Source organism: Larimichthys crocea, chromosome XXIV, assembly GCF_000972845.2.
Source record: "Larimichthys crocea isolate SSNF chromosome XXIV, L_crocea_2.0, whole genome shotgun sequence".
Lineage (NCBI taxonomy): Eukaryota > Metazoa > Chordata > Actinopteri > Sciaenidae > Larimichthys > Larimichthys crocea.
The window spans coordinates 14234517-14257913 of NC_040034.1; the positions used below are offsets into that span (position 1 = coordinate 14234517).

The following is a 23397-nucleotide window of genomic DNA, read 5'->3' on the forward strand; positions in this document are numbered from 1 at the left end:
TCCCGACTGCTAGTTACATGAGAACTGACCTTCTGCTGAGCCACACGTTCACTTTTGTCATTTTGTCAGCTAAATTACTTGCGATGCCTTTCGCAAATGTTATTACTATCTTGTGGCAATAACAGAGTTCTCCATCTGAAGACTAAACAGCACACAGCCCAGGCTTCTTTTCCCAGGCTGCTAATGATGCTGAAGATGAGATTGCACAGAACAACTTGCAGGCTCGTCGTTAACTGCTGACCACAACACACGTGCAGATGTCAACACAAAATATAACTCAGATCAAAACATTGTATAGTCCGGTTTCAAGAGGAGGGCGAAGGGCTGATTGTTCAACAACATTTGTGCAAAACTTCAAGACAACATTACAAAGAATGCTTCAGGAAATGCACGCCAAACCACAGCTGTCTGTATTACTCAGCATGAAAGTAGCAACGATTGGACTGCACAAATCCTGACTTTGTACCAACAGAAGCAATCTCTCCTCACCAAAAACAAAAAAGAAAAGGCGACTACAATCATCCTTTCAGGCTGAGTGTTCTTCGGTCAAGCTGATCTAACGCGGCAGATTATGAAATCCAAAGCGGGCAGCCCTAATGACTTCAGCTCGGGACGATTGTCACAGACTGTCATTTCATTTGATCCCAACATCCTGTGCGACAACCTCTGGCTTAAACACAGACGTCAGGAAACGGTTTCACAATCAACTGCCGCACACTAAATATAAAATCATCTACTGTGATGACAACAGTTTCCATAGTAACAAAACTAATGTCACCACTACTCAAGAACAACATGAGTTCTTGACTGTGTTCTTACATTGTAATATCCTCCTTGGTTTTGGACCACACAGATAAAAGTTCAGCCTCTAAAAAAAACATTTGTCCCCTTCAATTAAACTTATCTGGTATGAAATCGTGTGAGATGTTTGTCTCGCCCCTGTCATTGTTCTGCAGTGACTACAACCTGTTAATGACAGGTTCACATTCGCAGTGCCTTACACGATCAGAGATGAAAGTTGAAACATTACAGTGGAATGATGTAAGTGAAGTAAATTGCTCTTCAAAGCAAAGACAAACTACTGTTCTCATCAGAATTACTGCACTCGTAAGTAATGCTTTATTAGATCTGTTCAAGGGGAAAAAGTCAACCTTCAGATAACCCACATTACAAAGAAAACCTTTGTTCATGCTTTGCGTTAAGTTCTGATGGACTGAGGTTACGTGTTAGTAGGGAACGTGTTGTTTCTACTTTTTAAGTGATGAATTTGTTCACATAATCACAAGTTATGCAAACAAGCACTTGATCTTTGGTACCATTAATGTTTCAGAGAGCTGAGAAATGTTATTTTATGCTTTAACTCCATAAGCTCGACTCGTAGCTCAGCTGCGAATACATTGTATATTTCAATGACATGTTATAATTCATAATTCTATATTCGGTCAGTTATCAAAAGGATGTTCCATTATTTGTTTTCACAAGTGTTCATATTTGGGTTTGATCTTCTTTTCCCAGACTAAGTTTCCTTAAAAATGACTTGACGAGGTCAGAAGTGTTGCTGCTAAACTATGAATAGAGATAAAATGAGAGGTTCCCGATTCCCTGTTTAGACTAAAGGAGCCTTTGAAAGAGGACGAGAGCATTACAAACCTGTCACAACAAGAGCAGAGCACCTACGCTGATGTCAGCTAATTACTAACAGGCACCATGGAAGACAGCACTAAAAAATATGAGGTCATGGGACCTGCATCACAGTCTGCAAATACGCGGCTGTATTTGAATAAGTTTATTTGTGCAGATAATCACAAGATCAGATATCAAAAGGGAAAACAAATATGCTGTGCTGTTTTCTGTCAGACCGCTTGACACTCTCTAAAAAGGTTTCAGACTTGTGCGCACGGATCACATTACTGACTGACACTCAAGGGCAGGCAAAGAGAAATGAAAGAGGATGTGGTTGTTCAAGTGGGAAAAGATGGTAAGACCACAGATTCACCATAACTTCTACAAGATGAGAAAAACCTCTGGATGCTACAGTGCTGTAGTTTTTCTTTAAGTTTTGAACCACCTCTATGGATATAGTGGAAGCTTAAAAGGCAGAAGGAGAGAGTGACAGAGCAAGAGGCTCGTTGTAGTTGTTGGAGAGAGCTTTGTGAAATTAAAGTCTGAAAGACGTCGAGATGGGCTTCTTTGCTGTTAGATTAGTAAGTAATATTAGCTGGATTCTGTGTTTTGTGTTGTTGCACTTGCTTGATGTTTGGCTGTTAGCAAAGAAATAACGTCATAACAAATACACGTGTACAACTGTCCATATTTACTGCAGTGGTATTCCACTCTGAGACTGGGAGCACAAAAATCACAAAAATAAAGATTTCTACACAATGTCGCTGTATATTCCCAGTTATAATTTGTCAGTCTGCAAATAAAGGTTAGGCTTGTCTTACCAGGCATTGTATGGTGGACAGGTGTGGCAATATTAATGTCCTGCAGGTGCTCCAGGGTCTCGGTGTGGAAAAGGCGTAGTGTGGAACCAGAGCTGAATGCAATCCAGATGCCCACACCAGCCACCACCATGTGGGACACCACCATGCCCTCTTCCTGGTGGGCCTCCAGCTGCCTCTGGACAGGGAGACACAACAGTGTAACTTGAGTTAGGTATTACTTATAGCACATTCATAATAAATGCAGCCTGAGGCAAGATGCCTGTTGTCAAAGTGACAATAACCTTTACTAAGAGCGGGTTTATCAAAATTTCATCAAAAAAATATCAGAAAAGTGAGTGTGTGGTCCTTACTCTATATTAAGGAGTAAAGACCACATGCTGTTCAATTTTATAACCAGCCAACTGACATTAGCAGTGTACTTCTCCCCGGTGAATGTTTGTTCGGTGGCTTGCTCAACAAGTTAAGGTGCAGGACAAGACGTGTTTGTAAAATGGATAAGAAGGAGTTGTAAATCCATCCGGGTTGTTATTCAAACTCTGTAGCTCTTGTGTTATGTTGCCTATGATAGAGCGAGACTGTTATTGTTTATGCAAATACAAGGCAAATATAGGGAGTGCCATCATAAAACCAAACAATATATTTTTTTTCTTAATGCCGGACACAGGACAAGTGATTCGGTTTGCTTTATTACGACACAGAATCTGAAAATAACACTGCAAAACACTCAGAATTGTTGCTAGTGATATTTTAAACACAGGCCACACATAACAGTGGCTACATTGTGAATTTTTTTGACTGTATTGTGTCTGACTACAAACAACAGAAAAAACTATTTAAAAATCTTGTGACACCAATCAACCCACAGAAAGTCTGTTTCAGTCTGTTTAGACTACAGCAGCCCATGCATTGTTGGTGGTTGTAACGTCTGGGACCCTGTGATTACACTTCACCATCGAAATGGAAGCAAAAGAATCACATTTCTACAATAGACAACATTTTGGCCAAATGTGTCAACAATGTTTATTCAGTTGTGATGACAATTTTTCAGAACATGATGAGATTGTCAGGTGTAGTCAAAAGAGGACAAACTCTGAAGGGTGATGTTTAATACATTATTTTATATAAAGTTATTTTCTAACTCTTGATTTTCCTTTTCTTCCATTAGTGTGAACAACAATAGCTTCAAATACGTGCAGAGTGTAAATACCCTTTGCATGGAGACCAATACGCTGGGCTTTTTCCATCACCAGTGGTTACATAATCTCACCACACATTGCTCTACATGTAGGTGGAGTTATATTTGGTTAAGGTGAGTCCATTCACAAGTGTGTCAGTACAGGGTTCTGATAAAATGTGGTGATGAGGGAACATAAAATATAATAATATAATGTTTATACATTTTAACGATTGTTTTTATATTATATCTACCCATATATAGTATTTAATCCATAATTATTTAAATATCCAATTTCTTTGAAGCCATTCGTCCAATTCTTCCTCTTCATCCCAACCTCTCTCCGCTTTCCCTTACAGTCACCACTGTAAACTAACTGTAAGTCCTCAGTGAGGAAAAGAGAGCGGGATAGGCAGGTGGTCCAACATAATGAGCTTAATGAGGCTAAACAGATTATGAGTGAGTGCATGTCAGAGGAAGGTTACTATTCCTGGACCCATGGCAGGTGCTTCAATTCCCTAAACGAGGCCAGAACACACACACACAGGGAATACCATCCATATTTCAGGATTTGGAAATAAGAAACCCCAGGAAGGGAAATGAGGCGCCTTCATCCACTAGACGTTAGTATAGTTTTAGTTGCCGCAGTTTTCACTGGTTGCTTCTTGGGAAACTCTACATTCAAAATGTATCTTTGTTCACAACTTTCAGATCCAGATTGGACTCTGCTGCTATTTTTGACATAGACATGGATGTAACAGCGCCAGAGTTAGGTTACGTACCTCTACGCAATGTGTGCGGGCACTAATGATGAAGACCTGTCCACCTGATGAAGCCCAGAGGTGCTCTTCCACAGCCAGCATGGCCTTGACTGGGAGGACTCCCAGCTTCAGGACCTTGGGCTTTTCATAACTCCATAAACCGTCTGCAAGAACAAACACAATATAGGCATCTCAGTACTCAGCGAATAAAAGAAATGCGTTTTATGAAATACACTATGAACAAAATGCAGTTTACATATAAACACAAAATATATATTGAGTACAGATCTGAAATCTAATAAGGTTCCAGTGTAATGAAACATAAGCTACAACATACTAAATAATACAGTATTGTATCTCTCTTCTATTAAGATTCCTGCATGATCTTCTGCGATGTAAGCCTCTAGCAGTATTTCATGTACCACAGTTAAAGAACAGTTTAGATAGAAGACACACTAACAGTCACTCTGTCTTTATAAATGTCGCCTAAAAAGGCCATCTGCATTTATAAGTCTGCTAATATGCTGGTGGAGTGGCCATTGATGGTTTTCACAGCCTTCACTATGAATATAAATGGGAATTAGTCAGAGCTGAGCTCTATCCCACACACACCTCCTACACACTCTGTTCTACATGTGCCTGGGCACCTACACTGCCAGCTCTGCTGCAATGAAACACCCCATGCAGTGTTGTCTTATTAATAAACACGTTACATTTCAGCGACCGTTATGTTCACTGGTTTAGATTTTAAATCGATGTGCGTGTGTTTGTACTGTTTTATAAATTCTACACTGAATGTGCATCAGTAAAAATGAACTCATATGTGCTTTTAGCTAGTAGGGTGTTGAATAGGAACTTAATTTCCTCCAGCTTCCACATTCCCTGAGCTAATCTGGGCCAGGAAGTGACTGAGGCCTCACCAATAGTGTTTGTTAAGAGAAGGCACAAAGGCGGCTATTGAAGGCAGAGGTGCCATGCAGGGATAGATGTTCTTTCAGAGGTACAGTAATGACTGGGGAAGTGAGGGTAATCTCCTACCAAAGTGGCTCGGTGGGATTAGCATTCCAGCAATGCCCTGTGTATATTATTGTAATAATCACACCGTGTAGGTGAATGCCAACGAGAAAATGAAAGAGGAAAGGAGCAGTGGAGGAAAAAAGAAGATAAAAATGACAGGAGAGCCAACTTGCAGTCTGTTATGTAAGTCTGCCCACATCTCTCGCTGCTTAAGCTGTAAGCATTCCTTCATGTCAGTGTCGGCTGCAGCAAACCTCTCCTCACAGTGTACGTGCACAAAACTGTAGCACACGGACCGGGCAGTGAACGCAGATTAAACAAGCCAATCATTTTTCTTCATTTGTTAAAGCCTCGACAAATGTTGCACGATGCAGATGACACAGGATCGCAGAATAGAGGACAAAGGAATTTATTATCTGGCTGTCTGGCTGCGACGTGTGACCTTTGCCGAATCATTGCCTCCCTCTTTCTCCATCTCTCACACTGTCAGTCACAAAGGAAATAGCGAGCGTGGCAGAATGAAGCTGACTGGCCGGCTTCAGACACACTGCAACTACGGCAGGATAACATTTCTGTGCAGGATTCATGCAACCTTCCAGTCTGTTCAGCTTTTGATGTCTCGTCACTATTCGCCGTGAGGTTCCCTTTGATCAGCAGACGGTTTCAGCAACATCATAGAATATAATATAATGCTCATTTCTCCTAGTTCTGCTTGCTTCCCTCTCTGCAATGTAAACCACAAGTCTGCTTTAAATGCTAATGGTGTACAGCTTTCACCGTGACAGTGTACTTGAGCAGCATAACAACGGGGGCGCGGAGGAACAGTTTCCCTATCAAACTATGCAGGATGAGTCATCATATTTTAGCATCATGTTCCAGTGACAGTGACAGAGCTGCTGATGGGAAAGAAATCAGACTCAAAGGATCGAGGATTTCCTTCCGGGAATTCATTCGACACACCAGTGGTGACAAAAAAAACAACAAAAACAGTTACTGAAGCTGCTGGAGCATTCAGTTACCAGTGTCTAACGGTGTGTGGAGAAGGAAGGGGGAAAAGAGGTGACATCAAAACAATGAGTAATGTGTGACATAATAAACATTCCTGAACGGTCACATATAGACAGGATGTTTCCTCCAGGCAATCTGTAGTTCAACTGTGGAATGAGCTCGAATAATTTTCCTCCTGCGCTTTTGTCCTCGGGCCATCATCCATCTTCTTTCTGTCTCGGTTTCTGTCTCTAGATCAAGTTAACAGAACAACAAAGCTAGAAATTGAGCAGAGACACTTAAAAGTTCTTCCCTGTAGATGTTGTAAATCTAATTTGAGTCATATGAGGGCACGGAGCCTTTATTAACGCTAGCATCTCATGATAGTGATACCAATACTTATGTTTGACAGCCAAGAATTACAAGGATTCAGCTTCCTTGCACACTCAACTATGTACTTATCTTTACCCACATAATGTGACGCAGAGAAAAAGCAGAGACAGAGAGAGGAGGAGGCTTTGAAAGCCTCGGTTCTGCGCCGTGATGAAAGCCAATAAGTGATGGAACAAAACACAGAATGTGAAAGACTGTGGGAAGAGTGCAGCCCTGATCCTTTCCTCTAATGTGTCTGTGCTCGACTGGGGAAGGGAATACATTAAATAGGTCACCGCCAACAGATCGGCTTCTCCCAGACAACTGAACAAACGGAAACCTCAACGCAGAGCAGGGGGAGACCCCTGACCTCGAGCTACACAGTGAGCCTCTGACTTACAACGGCCATCCAGAGAATCAGAGAAAGAAAACAGCAGTTGGAAGGACGGACGACAAAACAACATCTCTGTGTATGTTTTACCCACAATTAACCCTTTCATTCAGTGTTGCCAAATGTTTGGCTGTGACAACTTAACATCAAACTCTGCAGCATCGTGGCACATTACATTTTCTGCCTTTAAGTGTAAAAAGTCAGATATGGTGCTGGGTCTCTTGGTCAATTGTGTCATCAGAAGTGTCTTAAACCTTTAACAAAGTAACCAAGTCAGCAACAGTGCTCTTATTCATATACCTAGCTAATTATGGTTGAGGTTTCAAAATTCTGGGCTAGTGCAGACTAAATATTTAAGTAAACACTGTCAACCTACACAGTTTTTAAAACAAATCTAATGAACTCAATGAATGCATTTCTGTTTCCCACTATGACAGTAATTCAACCTCGTACTGGTCCTAATTATACCTGTTTAAGAGTATCAACAAACATTACAAGGGAGGAATTCTGAGAATAAAACAGAAGAGATACAGAAAGTGCCTCCACTCATGAAACACACACCTTGTGCTCTGGAGTAGACCGCCACAGAGCCGCTGACCAAGCCGGCATACAGACAATGTTTCGTATAGACCAGGCTGGTGACGGTGGACTTGTCTGGGGTGAAGAAATGCTGCAGACGCACTTTCTTGGACCGCTGGCTGCTCTTATACACAATGATGCTAAACAAGACAGGAAATAAAATTAGAACAGACACACACACACACAACTCTATCTGCATGTTATCTAACAGTTTGGCAGAATAAAAGAGATTCTGGTGTATTGTTTGCAGGACATTTTACTGTATTTTGTTCAAAGTGTGTGTGTACAGAACAATACACAGTGTTTTTTTTACCTGCCCTCTTCCATGCCCAAACAGACACTGGGGGTATCACTGGCCTTCGCTGTGGGGACATGGTTGTTTTCAGGGACCTTCTCACCATTCTCGTGGGATTGCTCTGCAGGGACATAGGCCATGCAGAGGATACGGGACTCTACATTGAAACACTCGGTCACCTTAGGGCTGGAGTTCTGCATGGCCACGATGGATATCTGACCCATCTGGTTGGTGCAACTTGCAACCTGAGCAAAAATAAAAAAACATTTTATTTCAAGGATACTTTCATTTATTTATGTAGATGTATTACTATCTAATCTATAAATGATTTAACCCAGTTAAGACTGAACATCTTTCTAGTTACCCAGCCACATGGTGTAAGTAAAAGAAAACAAACAGCACTCAGAAAAAAAGTCCCTCAACAGTGCAATGTTTAATTCTATTTTATATAAATCATATAAATCATATGAGGCCAATACTTATCTCCTAAAACTTTCAATTATGTTAAAACAACTAACATTTCATTTAATTATCGTTGAGCAAATGGACATATATTACCTCACCACAAAAATAACTAGAGTGATGTTTGTGTCTTTAACAGAGCTGAGGTTTTCTCTGATGGTCCAAAACACTGCATTAAGAGCGATTACCATGATTATGACACTCATTATTTATTTTGAGAAAACCTTCAGTACGGAAACCACCATTTTCAAACCCTGATCGTCTTTCTCAAGCGCACATTAGACATTTTAATAAATAAACACCAAAGACTTACCATCTGCTCTACTAACACATTATGGTAAAAAAAATAAATAAATGAATAAAATAAAAAAACTAAGAGTCAGACTGACTGAAAAGTGGCAAATCTTAAAATAAATGCTTTAAATAAGAGGACTGTGAGACCATTTGCCAATACATACATGCATAGCAACTCAGCACAATCAACTAAATCCCCTAGTTCAAGCATGAATGTGTTTTTACATCCCGCCTGGGTGGAAGAAACCCACTTTATTATGGTAGCCATTAGAAAATTCAAAATAAACTAACTTTTTGTGCAGTTGTTGAAATGAAACCTAGCAACTCAGGTAAAACTGTCTCACCCAGACGCAGCCATGGCCCACGACGGGCGTGTCTGCTGTGCTCTCTGTGTTGATGTGAGGCTCTGGATTATGAACAGCACATTCCACCTGCCGCCGAAAAGGAAATAATGAGAGAGGGTCAAGAAAGATAAAGGAACAGGTCAGAGTGCTTGCATCAAGTTACCATGTGAGAATTCACATCATAAATAAAGTGTGTTTCTAGTGTTTAGTTAGTGTCTATAAATGTCAAGATAAAAAACAATAGTGTAATATTACACTAAGTATTGTACTGACATACAGGGAAGAATGTGACGTTTAGGATACACACACAAACAGGTCACTGATAAAGGGACACTCAGGTTGTCACACCACAGTTAATATACAGTCAACTGTCTGAGTTGTAGTCTGATGCTCACACAACTAAATACCCCATTCCACATATTAGCATCATTTAGTCGTGTCCAGCCAAGAAAAATACTTACATACAGAAACAACACAAGCAAAAAAAAAAACAAATAAACTATTTATCTTGTACTCGTACTGTACTGAGAGGAGAAAAAATTATCAAACCCGCAACCTATTATTAGCACCATGCTCTAACCAACTGAGCTAACTGGCCACCCAGATATATGTGTGAGCTATTTTTTTTTGCCACAGTTAGACAATCAGTGTCATGTGACAGCATCCAGCAAAAGTAAATAAATAGATGTCTAAATACACACACAACTTTAAAAAAGTGGTAAAAGGTCCAGTGTGTAAGATTTAGGGTCCTCAGATGCAGTGGGTCCTCTTCCACAGAGTACACCATGTAGAACTGGCATATTTCTACAGTAGCCCAGAACAGACAAACCAAACACTGACTATAGATAGGGTCTATAGTAGCCACACACCCATCCTTACATGTGATTTGCTTGGTTTCTTATTTTTCTTGTCAGTAAATCATCTGATATTGTCTCATAAGTTATGTCCCACTTTACAATGTCAGGTAATATTCCAACCTGAGTCAAACTGGTCATGTACCAGTATTATAACATGCGCACATTATCTCTTAACCTACAGCCTTATACAGGGATTGAACCCATAGCATACTTTGCACACACGCTTTATTGCAAAATACTGACCTAAGTAATAAAGTGCAGTAAATAATTTGTTTTCCTGTCGCTGAATGACCCTCGGCAACTACAGTATGTAAGAGCGTTGACCTCATTTGAACCGGTCGTGTCTGTGCATGTACGTAGATCAAACTTGCGACCTTGGTTACCTTGGCACCATGCTCTATGTATGAGCTACTTTCCCCGCCCCCACCCAGGGATTTATGTAGTCTAAGAAGGTTTTCTATTGCCTTTTCACATTAGCAACAAATCACACACATAATTTGAATTTCATATGCTAGATTTGAAGTAATATTGTCACATGCTTGCACAGAATCTTCCTAAAACACTTGTGGCCCGTACGGGGATCGAACCCGCGACCTTGGCGTTATTAGCACCACGCTCTAACCAACTGAGCTAACCGGCCTGAAAGTGCAGCTTCAACATGTCCAGTTGAGACATTAGGAGTACAGGAAAATGTCTCACCTTGAACTCCTGTAGTTTAGACATGACTACAGGCATTTGTCTGAGCAAGAGAGGGTGTTTCTGTTTCTTTATCTGATTCCCATCATCCTCTGCAAAGAACCAGCCCTGCAGGTTGTCCTCCTCTGATGTAAAAAACACACAGGCACACACAAATAGCACTTGATTCAATAATGTACAGTATGCTGTGTTCTTAAACCACAAGTTATCAGATTTCAGAATAAAAGACTCCAGAAGTCACATAATGAAACTAGAATAATCATCTTTAAAACATATTTTGGTACAGCTTTCATTTCATTATATTTGGTCATAAATGTAGTTAACTGAACAACTACTTACAAATAATGTTTGACAGCACCAATTTGCATAATCATAGCTCAATTTAAAAATGTAAGTCAATAAGTAAAATGTCTTATTGTTCATTATAAATGCATGCAAACACAGATCAAATGAAAAAAAAAAAGTGGGAAACTGAGACAGTGGAGGTGTACAGCCAGGCAGTGTACTGTACCTAGAGCCAGCTTTGCCATCTGTAAGTTACTGATCCATGACTGTTTGATGGCCGGGCTGAGAGTATTGAACACTGCACTGAAGTAAGTGGGTTTACCCGACCTGCAATGGAGAGGAATAAAAGTTAAAATGCCAACCTTTAATACTTTAACATCTATATTACAAATATATGATACTTTTTTTAGTACCTCTGGGTTTTCTTGAAAATCTGTTACATAATTAATTTTTACTGAAAACTCTGTCTGGGTTGAATCTCAGCCAAAGGCAAGCATCAGTCTAACTATTCAATCCTGGCTGACTGGACAGACTGTGACAGAAATGCAATAGAAGTCAATGTCAATTATCGCTTCAACCAGGAGCACATGTAGACATGTGTGTTTGTTGCATGTGTGTGTGTGTGTGTGTGTGTGTGTGGGGGAGTCCTGTCAGAAAGGCTCACTCCAGTCACTAGCTGCTGGTGAGAAGTGCTGTGTTTTGTGTGTTTTGCAATTAAGGGATCAGGGGAGAAATGAGAGAGGCACAGCTGTGTTTCCAAACATACCATGGATTATCTCACCAGCTAAGTGGAGCAGGGATGAGGGATGGAGTGAGTGAGGAAGTGAATGAGTGAGAGAGAGAGAGAGAATGTGAAAAAGCCCAAACAAGGTGCACCCTTGGGGGACCACGTGTAGACTATAATAGTGTGTGCAAATGTGTGACATTTATGCTCAGCAACAGCTGCAGGACCGAGTAGCCTTTGGTTGCGGACACTGATGTACATTTCCTCCCCAGAGATTCGTGCCTCAGATTAGAGCTGGTGGAGAAACTTGTTTATCCAAATATCACAAACGCCCGCTCCTTAAGCTACAGGCATACAGGAGGACAGATGGAGGAAGCAGGGTAAAAAGGGACAAAGACAAACCAAGGATAAACAAGACACGGGTGGGAAGCAAGGACTGAGACTGGAAAGTGTTAGATTTTGCACAGTGTATATGAAGTAAAGCTAAAGATGTGTGTGTATATGTATATATTTGTAAAACACAAACTTGTCTTGTTTGCCAGGCAGCTGGAGTTGGATCCTACACCGGTCAGCAGCCCTGATCTCCTCCTCCTTCTTCAGTATCAGCCTCTGAAGACCTGATACCCAGTCCTGGGCCACTGTGGGGTTTACATTCTGTACATGTAGATATTGGAGGGATAGAAAGAAAAGAGTGAAAGAGGAAGAGAGTTATAAAATCAGTGGAGGAAGAGAGAGAGTGGTTCAGAGATGAGCACAATAATGGGAGAAAGACAGAAATAAATGTGCTTCAGAGCATTTAACCATCAATAGACAACATGTATTCAGTTTAATTAATATAATTTAAGTTAAAAATGATACTAATTATGCTGTCAGTTACACTGAGTGACATTATATCGGCCTGTGTGTGGTTTCTACTGCTGCTCACAAATGCTCTTGAATAATCAAGCCAAACTACAGCCACAAAACATACCACTATAGTAGTATTTCCTGATCAAACTGGCCTTAAAGTGTCATTAATGATGTGACGAGGATATCTTGACCTTCCAGTACATGTTCCAAAAAGGGGTAAAGAACATTTCAGTACGGTCTATTATTAGCATCCTGTCATTTTCTATTAGCAATAAAATGAAATTCAGCACTGAAGAAAAATGCTCGAGGGTACAGAGCTCACACATCTAGGTCCTGTTTCTTTCCTTTCACATCCATCTCTCCATCTCCCCCTCTATCCATTTCTGGGACACATGTCTCTCTGAGAGCTTCTCTGTTACTCTGCCTCCCACTCTGCCTCTGACAGACCTACCAGCACAGCACAAACACAGACTCACACACTCATGCTGTGCTCTGCAAACTAAACTTTCACCCCAACAGCACAGACAGGCTTGTGTGTGTGTGTGTGTGTATGTATGTGTGTGTGGCCACATGATACGACAGGCTTGAATGGTGCAAATCAAGACTTAAGAGACTCTGAGTCTCCAAGAGACAAATTGCCCACGCCGGCACATTCCACAGCTTAAACATTATATGGCTACATAACAGCCCAGCCCTTATGGACTTCAGAGGGGAAATGCGATGTGATTTTAAGACTCCTGAGGTACACTGAAGGATTATTTGTCTATGTCAGCTTTTGTGAAGCTTCCAAGAATATTAATAGAAAGTACAGCCATTGAATGATCCCATATTGGGCCAAAATACCATTAAAAAAAGTAAGATTTGTATTATTATTCTTTATCTTTGTGATAACCTCAGCGTTTAACCAGATGAAATATGATGGAATGTTACTGTCATAAACACTTTACTCAAACTCAGACTAGAAACGTATTGAGTTCAGCGCATGTGATTTAAGTTTCTATGGCAGTCATACAGTACCTGGTAGTTGCCTTTGAGGCTGCTGATCATGCCGGAGATCTGGTTGACCAGGCTGAGGTCATGGATTAGGTTCTGCAGATCTTGGTACAACTGACCGGGGCCCATGTACAGCTTGTCTAAACAGAAACACACAAAAACAAGATTTATATAACTCTGACCACCAAATAACTTGACCAATGGATGTGAAGCTATGCTGGCTGTTTAAAAAGAGACAGAAGCAATGAGCGAGGCCAGTGTGATGACAGAAGCAGTTCAAGTTGGACAAAGACAAAGATCAATAAAGGCCAATCAGTCAGTTTCTCACAGGGAGCGGTGACATCTCTGCAAACATAGCAGTCATTCTCACTGCTTGTTCACACGAACTCGTGTTAGCTTTCAGAGGTCAAACACTGTGTTCTTGTTCTTGCATGTCACCACATATCATATACAGTACATATGTTCTTTACCCATGTGCCTACTTTATGTGTGCTGCATACATGTATCCTCTTAGGTATTTCATTGTTTTTTCAGTTGTGATCCCACGCCTGTGATGAGAGCGGTTACTGTGCTGCTGTATCAACGGCTTGCTTTGTGTGAGCACAATCATAGCTCATCAAAAGTCTGGCAAGTGTTTTCCCTCTTGATCTTTCTCTCTCAAACACAAAATCATAAAGATAATAATGATGAATAGCTTGGGGGGAAAGCTTGTCGGTTGACCAATGCTGTCAACAGAAAAGTTCATGTGATCCAATGGTTCAATGGCTCAATTAACTCAAGTACAGGACTCAAATTAAAACCTAACTGAAAACATTTCAGTGCACTCTACATTGTTGTGTATCTGTGAACAAAGAGTTAAACTGCAACAGAGTCTTTGGCACCAAAGTGACTATGTTTGCTTCTGCCATTCCACTTTCTCTTCCTCCTTTTGTCTTTCTCCTCCTCCTCGTCCTCTTCTACAATAGTCCCAGAGTCTGCCTTGCGCTGCAGCTCCATGGCAACCCAGTCCAGTTCTCTCCTGAAGGTCTCGCTGACTGGCCATTCGGGGGAAACTTTACCCGTTTGTGCGCCGCCAAAATTCGCATTTGTAGGTGGCCTCTGGGAGGATTACTCCAAAATGTCTCCCTCTGAGTTTGTAAACAGAAGGCTGCACGCAGACTGAGAAATTCTTTGTCATCCTCACACATGCACGAGCAGCCCTTCACACAGAACACAGCAGGCCTACAGCCGCGTATTACGGGTTTTAGATTTCATTGATGATTTGATGGACCTCTTATTGTATTTCATTCATGTCACTGGACTGAATACATTGACGTCTATGTGCTTAAATCATTTACAGTTAACACTGTTGTAGCGTGTTGAGCATTTTCTCTTCTCTAATGGGGCTATATACAATTTTCATGGCTCGTCTGTCTCTGCGAAGGATGATACACAGAAGGTTGAATTGAGGTCAGGGCAGAAATGCTGAATAAACCTCTCACGCTTGATTTGTTGCGTGTCATGCTAGGAGCAAGTGCAACTGCTACATCCTTGGTTTGTTTATAGGTGATATTCGTGTGCTATGTTGTTGCAACATCCTGTGCATGATTTGATGAAAATTGTTTATTCCACTGTCTGTTAATAACAAGCCATGTGATCTGTGTGAGAGCTGCACTAGCCCTCCAGGATATTTCCTCCTTCCTCCTCCTTAAATAAAGAAACATGGATAGAAGGGATGCTTAAATTCCCTTATATAGATCTATAAATCCAGAGTTATTGCTGTATATTATCTTTAGGGTTAGGGTCAGTACAAATAATAAGATGCAAGGAAGAATAGGATTCTGCCATCACTGAATTGATCATTCCCACAGACAAACAGGCACTTTGTAACCCATTTCAACCCAGGTCCAACTTCCTGAATGCCTCTTTGTGAGAGTGCCAAATGCCACGAGTTTTCTAACAACAACAGGCCTGGAAGCATCGCAGGAATCACGGCAGTGATCCCAGCAATTACACACTTCCTAAAAACAAACAATGTATCTACAAATTACATAGTGACTGGAAGAAGCAGCGATGCAGCTTGAAATGTCTGCATGGTGGTCTGATTGCTATGCAGTGTGGAGAGGAGATGAACTAAGCAGAGTGACACGCAAAGAGGTGACATCATACACTGGAGAGTCTTTTCATTGCCTTCTAGCAGGCACCGAGCGGCTTTTGGCTGAACACAGTAGACTGAGAAACAATTGATTCCACTTGTTAAAGGTTCTTGGACAATGCACACATTTGTATGCACACACACATTCCCAAACACACACACACACACACACACAGAGCTGAAGTTACTTGGGTTGGGCAATTACTAAAATCAGAGCGAGGGAACCGAGCAAAGATCAACAAGTCACTGTCGACTAACACAGTAATTCAGTTTCTATACATTGACATGTTTTTGAGAGCACTGTGGTCTAATCACATCTAATTAAATCAACTGTTACATGTAAGAACAAAACAATACATTTAGTGCACACACACACTTGCATCATCGCATCGGGTTAAGATGAGGCTGTGAACCTGTCTGTCAGTTGCCGCCTACAGTCAGAGCAGATGCCGCTCAGGTCTGTCTGTGCCATCTGTTCAAATCCATACACTCATGTAATTGTTGGACTCACATAACCCAGTGAAATATCAGAAGGAGACAGGTGGCCTGTCAGGAGATACTGTAGGTGCGATGGAGAGTGCACTAAATGTTGCATAAGCGGAGGTAAAGGGTATAAAAAAAAGGGAGTGATTGATATTTTCTGTAGAAGACATGTTGTCATCTGCATAACAACCTTACACAGCAGGGAGATCAATACGATAACATAAGCGCTGTCCCACTTAATTCCATTTATGGTTATTATTGTTATCCGTGTGTACAAGGGTTCAAATGTATTCTGCAGGGTAATCTTTTATAAATAAAACATGATGGATTTATAAAATATGAATGCCACTGTGACACCTGGCTGCAAAAGACTGAACATTATGTAACTGTATTACAGTTATTATATTAGAGATAGAGGGAGAGATTTCCGGTGAGAGAGAGAGAGAGAGAGTGAGCTATAGAGTGCAGTGTGTATTTCAGTGGGAGTGATTTTAGCCTGCTACCAGTGGCAACCTTTGACAGACTAGAGATAATATGGTATCAAAGCACTCACCAGCCCAGCAATGTGCACTACCATTACCTCGGTACAAACGCATACACACAAAAAGAAATCCTAGAATAAAAACTGCAGTGCGGCGACCACAAAAACATACACTCTCTGCATGCCTCTTGTTTGTCTGATCTGGGCCTTTTAAAGTGGCTGAGCAGCTGTTTGTGACAGAGGGGAGAACCCAGTGGAAAGACTGAAATCATTGGACTCGGCAGCCAGCAGACCAAAGGATTGCAGAAGGAAAAAAATACACACTCAGTGGCTGGATAGTCTGAGCAAGGCTGACACCATTTTAGAAATGTCTGTAAATGTCGAGCAAGAAACAACTATCCATTTATTATATGTATTTATAATGTAAGAAATAGCTGTTGGTTTATGAAAGTGGTAGAACTCTTTTTGCTATACTGCAAGTACTATTGATTATTATAAAAGCTCTTGATAACCATGTCATTAACAAGCACAAGCAGTTAACTGCAGTTTCTGGCTCCTGTCCCAGAGTCCCAAATCCCCACGGCCTATACAGGATCAATCCTCAACTACTTGGCACTCCATGACACAGTGATTCTCAAAGTTGATCTTCATCAATCATTCACAATGATAGTGGAAGTAACCGATCCAAATCGGGCTTTAGTGAAATAAAGGTCAGTGGGATAGTATTAAATGTGACATTATGGTTCATACTTGGCTTTGCGTTGATGACCACCTTCTCCCCAGAATGAGGTGTCGGGTAGTGGCTGTTGTCGGCCATGTCCTCGCTGGATCCAAACTCGAGCACTTCCACGAAGCTCAATGGTACGCTCCACTTCAGAAGGAACTTCTGGTCGAGTGGGGCATTGCCACTGCCGCTCCCACTGCCATCCTGACATCTGGGGAGAGCAGAAAGAGCCGAAGGTTATGACAGAGTGGCTCTGGTTTATGCTGTTAACGCCTTGTTTATGGAGAAGAAATGTATCTACTCCAGTGCGTAAGGAGGAAATAGAAATGCAAGAAAAGGTAAAAGTAGTGGAGGAGGCCTAGGGATGCCGTGTTTGTACATGTCAGTCATTGAGAAAAGCTATTTTTTGGTACAAGTCAGCGCATGTTTCCCAGAGGCAGTATGTGGTGACCAACATATTCCAATTATAGGATAGAAGCTCAGGAAAGGGGCTCTCCATCACTCTTGGATAAATAACAAGCCACTGTGGGTACATATGAGTCCAAACCAGAGACTCAGCGTGGTCAAAAGTCACCCCAAGGACGCCAGTTATATACAGTGCTTACCATCTTTCTCTTCACTCCAGTTTCATTTCAGTTCACTTTAAGATCTTTTTTTTTCACTGGCGGGAAAATCCTACTTGCATTCCCTTACAGTAGACACATTACAACAAAAATATACACACACAACAATTACTTTCTAAAATTGTAAAATGGTTAAGCGATGAGAGGATATTGCACCCAAGGATGAGAGAAGGTGCAAATTAGAGGAGAGATTAAGAGCAGGTCTGGTTTGCGGTCATTCCTACCGGATATTGGGCGTGGCACACATGAGAACGTCATTGAGCAGGAAGAGGCATCGCTCCTTGGTTTTGATGATTTCACCGCGCTCATTGTAGACTGTCTCCACCATGTCGTCTGAGCGGATCAGGTAGCGGCTGCCATTACTCAGAAGCTACGGAACAGGGATGATATGTCAGAGCGATACTATTGAAACAGACAACAGGAGTTTCTGATTAAAATGACTCAGCTAACAATACCAAACTCAGAGAAGGAATGTAGCCCAGACTGATACCAAGAGTCTTACAAAGAGAAAACAATGCTGAGGCTATGTTTTTTCTTTTAATTCGAGTATCAAGAGTATCTGGGACAATGTAATTCCCAAAATTCAGTCTGGCCAGGAACCTTTGCCTTGTGACATCTTGCACCTCCCTCCCTTGTCACTCTACTGGGAAACCACTTTGGGTCACAGCATATAATATATAATTATCAACAGTGACTCTGTACAGTTAATGGCTATGAAGACTCCTCTGCCCCATGGAGGGAGTAAACACTTTTTTTTTTACACAGATGCCAGTGGGTGGCTGCAGATAGACAAATAATTACACCTTAGTGAAAGCTGGTGTTTGTGCACATGCGCTAAAAATATGCTATTCAGGCAAGAGAATACTTGAGAGAATGTGAAGCTCAAGTGCCTGATGGCCACCCACACTAGGACAGAGAGAATGCTGCAGCATATGCTAAAGGAATCAAACATCAGCCGAATATTTGAACACTGACTGAGCAATGACTACATAATAAAAAAGCACATTACAAACTGGACCCAACTGGACTCCACTAAGCAATGGCTTGAGCATCATATCGTATGATTTAAAAAACACACGCACCTTGTTGAGGTAGCGTTCGTTCATGGCCTTTGCAATGTGACGGATCTCGCAGCGCTGGTCAGCTTCTCTCTTCTTTTCATTGAGCTTCTCTGCCAGTGTTTCCAGTTCAGTCAAGGCCATCTGCAGGGGCAGACGGTCTGCATGACCTACTGGTGTGTTCTTCAACATGTCCTGATGAGGATGAACAGAGAAGCCAAGATTAATCACACTGAGGACCAATTTCATGGAGCCTTTTGACAGTTTCATTAATTAAATAAAAAAATCCTGCCCCTGTTCAACTCTGTACAAATCTGCACCACCACAACATTCTCTCTCCTACTCATTAATTTTTCTATACTTATATAGCAAACATCCTCATAACTGATCAGTGTTTTAAAAAAGAATTAATGTAGATTACAATTCCTGGTATCATGATCATTTGCAGTCATTAAACTGTTGTTATACATATTTATACTTAAAAAACAATCAACTCAGTGTCCCATATTTTGTCTGAGGTTTTTTTGCAAGAGACACAGGAAAAGTAAATATGCCAGGGCAGGATTAAAAGAGATCTGAGGAAACCATTTCCCCTCAGAGTATTTCCCTCATGTCCCCTTGAGGTAAGTGCTTTGAAAAACAAAGTGGCTTGATTTATGTGTATGGTACTCCCTCTGCTGGTGAATGCATGCACCACACTGTCTTCTGTCTGCGTATTGCAGATTACTGTAAAGAATTTAGATTAGATTATACCTGAAGGAGCAGAATAAACTGTGGGAATCTCTGGATAGGTTTCATCATCAAGCCATATAAAGTCATCCGGTCACTGCTGGTCTCTTGACGATGCTGTAGGTGAGAAGATGTGTTACTGCAGTGTAGTGAAGAAGCAGTGTAAAGATTTTACATGAGAAGCCAATGATACAAGAGTACGACCAAAATGTATGCTAGCACAACAGAGTTGTGTTTATTTGGCAAATTAAAGCATTTTATTGATTGAATTTTTTGTAAGGAAATGATTTTACTACTTTAGTATCAACAGTTAATGAATTCTTAAAACAGTTAGCTCTTTTTTTTCCAAGAAAATGAAATTGATTCCTATACAAGAACAATATTCATGACACACTGCACTGTAGTTCATGTTAGTTCAACACTTGTAATAGTAAGTTAAACACTGCATTTGTACAGTTCTCTCAAACCTTGAGGAATTCCAGGAAGCCAGGTTTGGAGGCGCACGTCTTCCTTACCACTGCCATTGCAGTGCTGAAGTTGTTCACATACTCACTGTAGGCATCCAGGACCATGGACTTTGAAAACTGTTGAGAAACACAGATGTTTTAACACATTTACCACTTGCAGGAACATATTGCACCACATGGTGTTTGTAGAACTAGTAAAATTGTGAAATATGTGAGTGTTTCCGAAGGATCACATTGTGCTAAGACGACAACAAGCAAATAAATCAGACTAATTACTATGGAATGAATTGCCGCTGCACATTAGACAGGCCTCCTCTCTGTCTCATTTTAAAACCCTTCTTAAAACCCACCTCCTCTCACTGGCTTTTGACACCATGTAGAGTGTTGATTTTATGTGTATACATGCATATTTTCATTTACTTATTTATTCATTTTTATTTTATTTTATTTTATTTTATTTATTTCATCTTGTGTGGGTAGTGGTTTTTATTTATTTGATTTTATTGTTTTTTATCTTTCTATTGTATACTTTATTGTGTTTCGATTGTTTATTTATTGTGTTTTATTTTGTTGTACAGCACTTTGAAAACCCTGTTTGCTAAAAATCGTGCTATATAAATAAAGCTGATTGGATTGGATAATTACATTCACAAAGAAATGACTGAAAATGTTTTTTACATTTATAAAAAATACTCTACATTTATATAATTTTGTTTTATTCTATATAAATATAGTCACACTAATACTACAAATAATTAGTTTCTAAAACTAGCTTTTAGTGTGTGCGTCCTGTTGTTTTGTGATGAGCTGAGAATTATGAGGTGAAAGAGGGCAGTGAGCAGACTTCAAATGGGTCTCACTGCTCCTCTGATGTCATGCCAGGGGTCAATTTTTATACAAAAACAAGGAAGTAAAGCGGTGAGCAACACTAGGAGATGATCCTTTGTTTTGATTATCGTTGCCTATGAGTTGCCATGCAGCCAGAGACAAGAGGAGGGTGGAGAGGACAGAGTGTGGCTTTCAGTATCTACTTGAGAGCAACTGTGTTTGACATGAAGTAAGATGGTAAGAAAGGGAGCGGTTGCGCTCTACGAATTCAGGGGGTATCACAGCTAATGTAGATTATTTAGATTTAATATATTGCTGCAGTTTGTGTAAAAGGGCTTTAAAACTACAGCCCCAGCTTACCGATGCAACAAAGACGTCCCCGATCATTTCCAGGCTATCCCACTCTGCCACACGGCTCGCCAGGGCAATTTGGAACAGGAAGTGGCACTGTAGGATCTCACGCACGCGATAGAAGGTCATCTTCAGTTTCCTGTCGCTCAGCAGCCTCGGCTCAATCTGGGACAGAGGCTTCTCGTATTGCTGATAAAGCCAACAACGTTAACTGTAATAACAAAACACTTCAAAGTGGATTTGGCAATCACTGCATGCGTACTTGCATACCTCTAATATCCTCTTCAGTGCATCAAGATAATTCTTCTCACTTTCCAATATAGATCCCAATATACATCTTCTCACCAGCTGTAGAGGAAAAATAACAAACCAACGGTCTTTCACAGCAAATTCATGCAGTAACAAGTTATATAAATTGAGGTACTGGTTGAATGTTTAGTACCTGTTGCTGTGAAAGACCCTCTGGTGCTGGGCACAGTACTGGCTCAACATTGAAACAGTCCACCTCAATAAACAGTTCTGACTCCTCATCCTCAAAACAGGCTGACTTCCTCTCTAAAAAGATTAAAAAGAGAAAGAAGGAGAAGCAGTTTTTAAAACAGACTGCCATGAAACCAACCCACCATCATGCTGAAGGGACAGAAAAATGCTGCCCTGTCCATAAAATGCTGAAACTTTCACATTAACACTGATTCATCATGAGCAGAAGAACTACTGTAGGGTGAGTCATAAGCAGCAGTTCCTTTAGCCATACACCTGTGTGGCTAAAGGAACTGCTGCTCATGAAGGCAAAGTGTCGGTTAAGGATGACATACCATTACAGAATGACTTGGTCTTGATGAAGGAGCGTCCCTTCTTTACTGCAGCTTTGGTTTTCTCAAGTCCATCTTTGGTCCCTTCTCTGGCTGCCTTCACCAGCTTTTGCATCTTTGGTGAGACAAACATACACATTTAACAGAAGGTAATTTTCACAATCGAGAATTTAAAGCTTAGTTAACTTAACCAATGGTTAAAAAGCTATTGAACTGAGCTAAGCAGGACGGGAGCAGTGTTAGAGTAGAGTAATGATCACACAATACAGGAGAGCAAAGCTGACCAGAGAATGAAACAGTAACTGGGACATCAGCTAAAAGTAACTAGTGCTTACAAACATTTATTACATAAGAGAGACTGTAAATGACTGTAAAATACGTTAGTCACAATGTGCTATGGTTCGCAACTAATTTAATCTTAAATCAATGGCTACTTTCCTTCGAAATAAAATTGCTGGTGTCTCAGTTTACTGCAGAATTTACTCAAGAATATAGCCTTCACAGCCTCCAATGCATACACATGTAATGAGACAGGTCAGTGCAGCAGACAGGGAGCAAATTAACTGTATGCAAACCCATCACCAGTACCACCACCACAAGTCATTCACATCAGAGCAGGATGAGGGTACCGAGTCAGTGGCAGACACCCAGAGTGGTTAGCTAGACTGAGAGTAAAAGGTCGGGACTACTTTGTCTAGCACAGACAGGTGAGGTGAGCCTCAGGTAGTTTACCTTATGCTCGTGTTTCTGTTTAAGCTGTTGCAGCTCTACCGTTCCCACTGTATTTGCCATTAGATCTTTCATCTTTTTCTCATAGTGTTCTTTCAAGCGTGTCAGATCTTGAGAGAGCTAAACAAAAGCAAAGCAGGCGTTAACTGGTTATGGTTTTGGAATGAACTTGCACCTTAGAGCCACAGCAAGGTCACTTCAATCTAAATATGTGTGTTACTAGACTGCTGGCTCTATCCTCGTCCAAATATTACCCTTTGCTTAAACCATTTAAACTGTGCATGAGGGGTAGAAGGAGTGCCTTCCTTTGATCTGATGGTTCATAGACTTTTTCTTTTTTAGGGGCTCTGGCAAAATGCACTTTTATTAATACCTAGGTTGTATCACTGAAATCTGATTTGACTGAAATATAATATAACAATCCCAGTTTCTCCAACCAATTATATACAACAGC

General features: G+C 40.9%; 1 protein-coding gene and 1 non-coding gene across 5 annotated transcripts in view; both read right to left on the reverse strand.

Moving 5' to 3' along the window:
* The window catches only part of arhgef10 (Rho guanine nucleotide exchange factor (GEF) 10), a 46302-nt gene that overhangs the window by 5875 nt on the left and 17030 nt on the right, over positions 1-23397 (reverse strand). For 3 of the 4 annotated variants that reach the window (XM_027274904.1, XM_027274903.1, XM_027274905.1), the window contains 19 exons: positions 22947-23063; positions 22218-22329; positions 21845-21957; positions 21673-21750; positions 21412-21591; positions 20224-20340; positions 19781-19873; positions 19052-19222; positions 18194-18339; positions 17373-17557; positions 13549-13664; positions 12209-12336; positions 11185-11285; positions 10677-10798; positions 9121-9207; positions 8039-8265; positions 7708-7865; positions 4401-4543; positions 2445-2619 (listed from right to left, as the gene is read on the reverse strand). In XM_027274904.1, the coding sequence (XP_027130705.1) occupies positions 2445-2619; positions 4401-4543; positions 7708-7865; positions 8039-8265; positions 9121-9207; positions 10677-10798; positions 11185-11285; positions 12209-12336; positions 13549-13664; positions 17373-17557; positions 18194-18339; positions 19052-19222; positions 19781-19873; positions 20224-20340; positions 21412-21591; positions 21673-21750; positions 21845-21957; positions 22218-22329; positions 22947-23063 (2569 nt within the window). The remainder of the gene's footprint in view (positions 1-2444; positions 2620-4400; positions 4544-7707; positions 7866-8038; positions 8266-9120; positions 9208-10676; positions 10799-11184; positions 11286-12208; positions 12337-13548; positions 13665-17372; positions 17558-18193; positions 18340-19051; positions 19223-19780; positions 19874-20223; positions 20341-21411; positions 21592-21672; positions 21751-21844; positions 21958-22217; positions 22330-22946; positions 23064-23397) is intronic. The other variant, XM_019262137.2, reaches the window with a different exon arrangement.
* trnai-aau (transfer RNA isoleucine (anticodon AAU)) lies at positions 10544-10617 on the reverse strand. The gene has a single exon. It is a non-coding gene; the product is annotated as a tRNA-Ile (tRNA).